The sequence below is a fragment of the Diadema setosum genome, chromosome 9, assembly GCF_964275005.1.
Source record: "Diadema setosum chromosome 9, eeDiaSeto1, whole genome shotgun sequence".
Lineage (NCBI taxonomy): Eukaryota > Metazoa > Echinodermata > Echinoidea > Diadematoida > Diadematidae > Diadema > Diadema setosum.
In genome coordinates, this window is record NC_092693.1 from 179,372 (window position 1) to 186,116 (window position 6,745).

At 47.5% G+C, this 6,745-nt stretch overlaps 1 protein-coding gene across 1 annotated transcript; it reads left to right on the top strand.

The window, feature by feature from the left end:
- The first annotated feature begins 467 nt into the window (after positions 1-467).
- LOC140232728 (uncharacterized) lies at positions 468-6,167 on the top strand. Its single transcript, XM_072312845.1, has one exon. It carries the CDS (start codon positions 468-470, stop codon positions 6,165-6,167), a length of 5,700 nt encoding a protein of 1,899 aa, XP_072168946.1.
- Positions 6,168-6,745: the final 578 nt, after the last annotated feature.

Here is a 6,745-nt window from a genome sequence, read left to right on the forward strand (position 1 = left end):
GACTGTATATTTATTGTATTTCAGTGAACCACTCTCCACTCCACGTTATCCACTCGTCGTTCCACTTTACGATAGCCACTCTACGTTTCATTCTACGTTCCACTTTACACTCCTCACTATACGTCATCTGCACTCTACGTTAGCTCTACGTTATCTACGCATTTCACTCTATGTTTTACACTTCACTCTACGCCAACTCATACGCTGTACGATGTTTATCTGATGTTTCGCCACATCCAACGGTGATAACACTCAATGATGAATAAATTGGACTGTTAACTTTACGACCGAACGTTTACGAAGTTTTATTATGATCGAGTGCGTTCCGATTATACCTCATGTAGCTTTAAGGAAACGAAGGAAGAAGCTACATTAAGTTCACGATTCCTTTAAGTCTCATTCCAAATCATACGCTCACGATTCGTTTAAATTTCATGCTTGGAAACTTGTGATTTGGAAACGCGATTATGGAGAACATTCCGCGAACCGATGCTACGAATGAAAGTGGTGATAATGATGACGTCACGAGTCTGAAACAGTCGTGTCGCGCTTATGCTGGCAGTCTCACAAGGAAGTTCAGGGAACTAGAGAGCTGCATGTTAAGCGTGGATAACTATGATACCGTTGTTGAGAAGGCTGACCAGTTAGACAAGACATTCAATTCATACGAGGAACGCTTCTATGAATATCACGAGAGACTGACTGGCCAGGAAGCTGACTCCGCCATGGACGACTTTAAAGGGCGACAAAGAAACAAAGAAGAATTTGACGCGAGGCTTCGGAGCTGGATGGTGAAAGCGAAGGAGAGCGCACAGGAGATGATGGTGCAGCCGGGATCACGTGGAGATGATGACAACGTGTCGCTAAGGTCTTCAGCATCCCGGAGTAGCAGATCATCGCGGCGTTCAACGAGCACGACGTCCAGCGCAATGCTGAGAGATGCCCGCATCAAGGCCGAGCAAGCTAGGCTTAAAGTTGAACACGTAAAGAAGACGCAAGAACTGAGAATGAAACAAATGCAAATAGAAAAGGAACTTGCGACAATAGAGGCTGCGAATGAAATGCAGCAAGCCGAAGTAGAGATACGTGTCCTCCAAGAAGAGATTGAAAATGAATCACCCGCAAGTGAGGTGAGTGTGTCGCGATCTGTAGGCAAAGGTGTTAAGAAAGAATTGAATACAAATGCGCCTGTGTTTGTAAGTAACCAAGTAGATGTAAGCTCTAATGAGGTTGCAACTAAAATAAGTACAGAGCCGAAAGTTACTGATGTTTTTTCTGTTGTAGATTTGGCTATGAGTATGCCCAAACCAGAGATGACAAAATTTGACGGCAACCCACTTGACTATTGTGGTTTCATGAACAAATTTGAAGCCACCATTGAATGTAAGCCAGTAGACAATAAGGTGAAATTGATGTACTTGATTCAGTTTTGTGTTGGTAAGGCACGAGAAAGCATTGAAAATTGTACGTTTCTCGGCTCTGAAGGCTATCAAAGGGCTAGACAAATCCTACATGACCAGTTCGGGCAATCCTTCCAAGTGACCACTGCCCACATGAAAAAGGTGTTGAATCGTCAACAAATACGCCCTAATGATGGAAATGCGCTCTGGGACCTAGCACGTGCTATGAGGAGGTGTGAGATGGTCCTGTCCCACATGGGTTATCGTGCAGACATGGATAGTTCCGGTAACTTGCTCCAAATCCAACAACTCATGCCAGTTTACATGCAGACAGAGTGGGCAAAACGTGCTCACAATATGATGAAGCGAGGGATAACACCGACCTTCAACATGATGGCCGACTACGTAGAGGAATGTGCTCAGCTCGCTAATAACATGTTTGGGCGAAATATCGGCAGCGGCAAGGGTACCACCCAAAGGGACCACAAAACAGGTACGACCAGACGCACAGCACTATCTACGCAAGCCCAGCCTCAAGGTCAAAGATTGCAAACAAAATGCCCTTGCTGTTCACAAATGCACAACCTGGACGTATGTAAACAGTTCAAACAAAAGTCACGAGACGAACGACTCCGTACAGTGAGGGACGCTAAGCTGTGTGACAATTGCTTCAAGCCGTTCCACTTTGCGACAAATTGCAAGCAGAAAAGCAACTGCAAGGTGGACGGCTGTAAATGGAGGCACCACACGTTGTTACATCGTCACACAGAGAAACCCGCCAAAGGACACCACGAAAGTGTAACCACGACTGAAGCAAGGACGGCTTCGACAGAGGCAAGTGAAGCGACTGGGGCCGGCGCTAAACTAACCCCAGAAGACGGTCAGTGCCACAGTACCAGTTCGGCACGTAAGAAAGTATGTCTACGCGTAGTACCGGTGAGGATTAGTGGTAATGGTGGGGAGGTCCGAACATGGGCATTACTAGACGAAGGTAGCGATGTCTCCCTATGTGACGAAAAACTGGTCAGGCAGCTTGGCATACAGGGAGTGGAAAGAAATTTCCAGCTGTCTACTGTTGGTAACACCGGAGCATCGAAGAAAGGGCTTGAGGTGAAACTGACAGTGAAGAACATCGAAGACGGGGAAGGCATCCGACTACCAAAGGTATGGACGGTACGCAACCTAAACATATCTTCCAGCTGCATACCAACACCGGAAGACCTGAAAGGCTGGCGACATCTAGAAGGGCTGGAACTACCCAACATCACAGGCAAGGAAGTTCAACTGCTGATAGGAGGAGACACGCCAGAGGCCTTCTGGATGCTGGAGCAAAGGCGCGGCAACCGGAAGGAACCCTACGCAGTGAAAACAATCCTAGGGTGGACCGTATTAGGGCCAACGAAGTCCTCTACTGATCAAACCTCCTACCAAGCAAATTTCATCAAAGGAGATGATGCCCTTGAACACCAACTGAAAAGGTTCTGGCAGCTTGACCACGATGTTGGAGGGAACCACAGTCTAGGGGAGTCCATTCAAGATCAGCGAGCCAAGGCTACGATGGACGCAACTGTGAACTTCTCCAAAGGTCACTACGAAGTAGGTCTGCCATGGAAGCACGCTCCCCCACACTTACCAGATAATCGGCAGATGGCAGACATGCGGTTGAAATACCTCAAGAGAAGATTATTGAAAGATGATCACTTCTGCAAGAAATACACAGCTACGATGCAAGACTACATCGACAAGGGCTATGCAGAAGAAGTCCCAGCGAATGATATCACAGACCAAGTGTGGTATCTACCCCATCACCCGGTTCTACATCCACACAAGCCAGAGAAGGTACGGGTTGTGTTTGACTGCGCAGCACGCTACCAAGGGACATCTCTGAATGATCAACTCCTACAAGGGCCAGACTACACGAACAGTCTTGTCGGAGTTCTAACTAGATTTCGCAAGGAACCTGTGGCGATGGTAGGTGACATTGAGGCCATGTTTCACCAGGTGAAGGTACCTGTGAAGGATCGAGATGCTCTCCGTTTTCTGTGGTGGAAAGATGGGGACCTCGATGCTGAACCGAAAGAATACCGTATGACGGTTCACTTGTTTGGGGCAACGTCATCCCCTAGTTGTGCCTCCTATGCTCTACGGAAGACGGCAGAGGAGAACCAGACAGACTTTGACGAGGAGGTTGTGTCCACTGTAAGACAAAATTTCTATGTAGATGACTGCCTCAAGTCGGTGGCAACCAAGGAAGAAGGACAAAACCTGATTCAAGGACTCTGCAAGCTGCTGAAGAAAGGCGGCTTCCGCTTAACGAAGTGGCTAAGTAATGACATGGACGTCCTTGCGTCAATACCACAAGAAGAGAGAGCACAGTCAGTGGTCGATCTCGACCTAGACCACCTACCGATTGAACGCACACTAGGTGTGCTATGGAATGTGGAGACTGATGACTTTGGATTCAAGGTGCATCTGAAAGAAAAGCCAGCAACACGGAGAGGCATCTTATCCATGGTCAGCTCCCTCTATGATCCTTTGGGATTTCTTGCACCCTTCATCCTACGAGCCAAGCTCCTACTACAGTTCCTTTGTCGGAGAGGTGTGGACTGGGATGAGAGGGTCACGAACGACGAGCTTCAAAGATGGAAGCAATGGCTAGATGATCTGCCACTACTGACAGGTATCAAGATTCCACGCTGTCTCAAGCCACCAGGATTTGAGACAGTAAAGTCATGCCAGCTGCACCACTTCTGTGACGCATCTCAGAATGGGTATGCAGCAGTGTCATACTTGAGACTTGTAGACGAAATTGGGAATATACACTGTTCCTTCATCATGGGCAAGTCTCGTCTATGTCCTCTCAAGAACACATCAATCCCACGACTCGAGTTGACAGCAGCCGTACTTGCAGTGGATCTGAACAGTCTGGTACAACAGGAACTGCAAATGACCGTTGAATCCACCACATACTGGACTGACTCCACCTCGGTGCTACAATATATCAGAAACGAAAGCCGAAGGTTTCAGACATTTGTCGCGAACAGAGTAGCAAAAATCCATGAGGCAACGACCCTCTCCCGGTGGCGACATGTGGGCACCACAATGAATCCGGCTGACGATGGATCAAGAGGGATGAAGGCCAAGGACTTCGTTGAAAATTCCAGATGGCTGACTGGTCCGGAATTTCTACAAGAAGAAGAGGACGCGTGGCCCAAGCCCCCTGATGTATTACCAGACTTGCCAGAAGGTGATGTGGAAGTCAAGAAGACTGTAGATGTAAACTACACCCAAACAGAGATGTCAAGAGATCTTCTCCAATGCTACTCTACATGGGACAAGCTCATGAGGAGTGTAGCATGGCTCCTACGATACAAGGAATTCTTGCGAATGAAGGTGACCAGAGGTAAACAGTGCACTCGTGGGAATTTAACTCTGAAGGAGCTACGTGCTGCCCAGATGGTAGTTATTAGAATGGTACAGAGACAAGAATTTCCTGATGAGTTGCAAGGCAAGTCTTCCAGAAGGTCACTGGAAAAGTTGGCTCCACAAGTAGTGAACGGTGTACTACGCGTCGGTGGCCGCATCGGTAAAGCCGCAATCAACTTCAACTCTAAGCATCCAATCATACTACCACATGACCATCATGTAACACGCTTGATCATCGAACACCATCACCACCTGGTAGGGCACTCCGGTGCTGGAATGACATGGTCCTCCCTACGGGAACAGTACTGGATCGTTAAGGGTGGTGCTGCAGTTCGACATGTGATTGGAAAATGCCTAGCCTGTAAAAGGCGAAACGCCAAGCCATCAGAACAAGTAATGGCCGAGTTGCCCGAAGAAAGAGTCAACCCGGTGAGGGCTCCATTCACCTATGTAGGGGTAGATTACTTTGGGCCTCTCTATGTTAAGCAGGGACGCAGTCGAGTCAAGCGATATGGCTGCATCTTTACATGCTTGACAATGAGGGCAGTTCATATCGAGCTGACAAGGTCCCTCGACACCGACTCGTTCATCAACGCTCTTCGGAGATTCATAAGCAGAAGAGGTGCCCCTGAGAAACTCTTCAGCGATAACGGTACCAACTTCCGGGGAGCCGAGAAGGAGTTAAGGAAGAGCATAGATGGAATCAACCAAAGAAAAGTCGAAAACTTCCTCCATCACAAATCAGTCGAGTGGACTTTCAACCCCCCAGCCGCAAGCCATATGGGTGGCATATGGGAAAGAATGATACGGTCCGTACGGCGAATATTAAAGAACATGAGTGGTGAACAGGTGGTGTGCGAGGAAGTACTGACCACAACTTTGACAGAGATCGAAGGAATTCTCAATGCACGCCCTCTTACTAGAATCAGTATGGACGCCAATGACGAAGAGCCGCTGACACCTAACCACCTATTGCTTCTGAGAAGCAATCCAAACGTACCACCAGGCGTTTTCAACAAGGATGACAACTACGGGAGAAGACGCTGGCGTCAGGTGCAGTACCTTGCATCTATCTTCTGGAAAAGGTGGCGTAAGGAGTATCTATCCCTGCTTCAAGAAAGACAAAGGTGGACTCGACCCCAGCGAAATCTTGCAAAGGATGACCTTGTGCTGCTCATTGATGATAACCTTCCACGTGGGCAGTGGTCATTGGGTAAGGTGGTAGAAGTCTACCCAGGCAGGGACGGGAGAGTGAGACAGGTAGAAGTAAGAGTGGGGCACAAACACTTCAGAAGGCCTGTGGTAAAGCTCTGCTTGCTGGAAGCAAGTAACAAGGGTTGATTTCCCAGGTCGAGCATCCGCATAGGAGAATAAGTGCTAACGTGTTAAAAGTATTTGTTCGTTTAGTAATAATTGAATCATATATATTTGTGTGCACTGGCCAGTTGACAACAGTGTTCAGGTATTTACTACAACGATTATTTATGTAAAATGTTAAATGTCGTGTTATGATTACAATGCCGCATTTTAAAATGGGAATGACCCAAGTGGAAGTTGGCTCATTGGGGCCGGAATGTTGCGGCATAAGTGCTGAAAATCAAGACTATCAGTTTGACAGTTTAATTAATATGTGCATGTATTAAAATTAAGACAATACTGGTTGGTCAAAGAAACCCACTTTCCCCTAGTAACAATCCAGCTGATAATGATATGACCTGTGGCTGGTCAGTTTCACCCCAGCAAGTTTGATGGGGCATAGCAACAGTTTACCTATTGGCTAAGACTTTGGGCAAACATGTAAATCAGCTCCAAGGCAGAAGGGAGATGCCAAGCTTCACCTTGCAGGGCATCACAAAGCCAAAGGAAGTTCAACAGTAAAGCACATTTATCCCACCACTGTCTTGGAATGTTCTGCAAAA

Excerpts from the sequence above, each read along its gene's own strand:
- LOC140232728 (XM_072312845.1), top strand. The coding sequence starts at position 468 with ATGGAGAACATTCCGCGAACCGATGCTACGAATGAAAGTGGTGATAAT.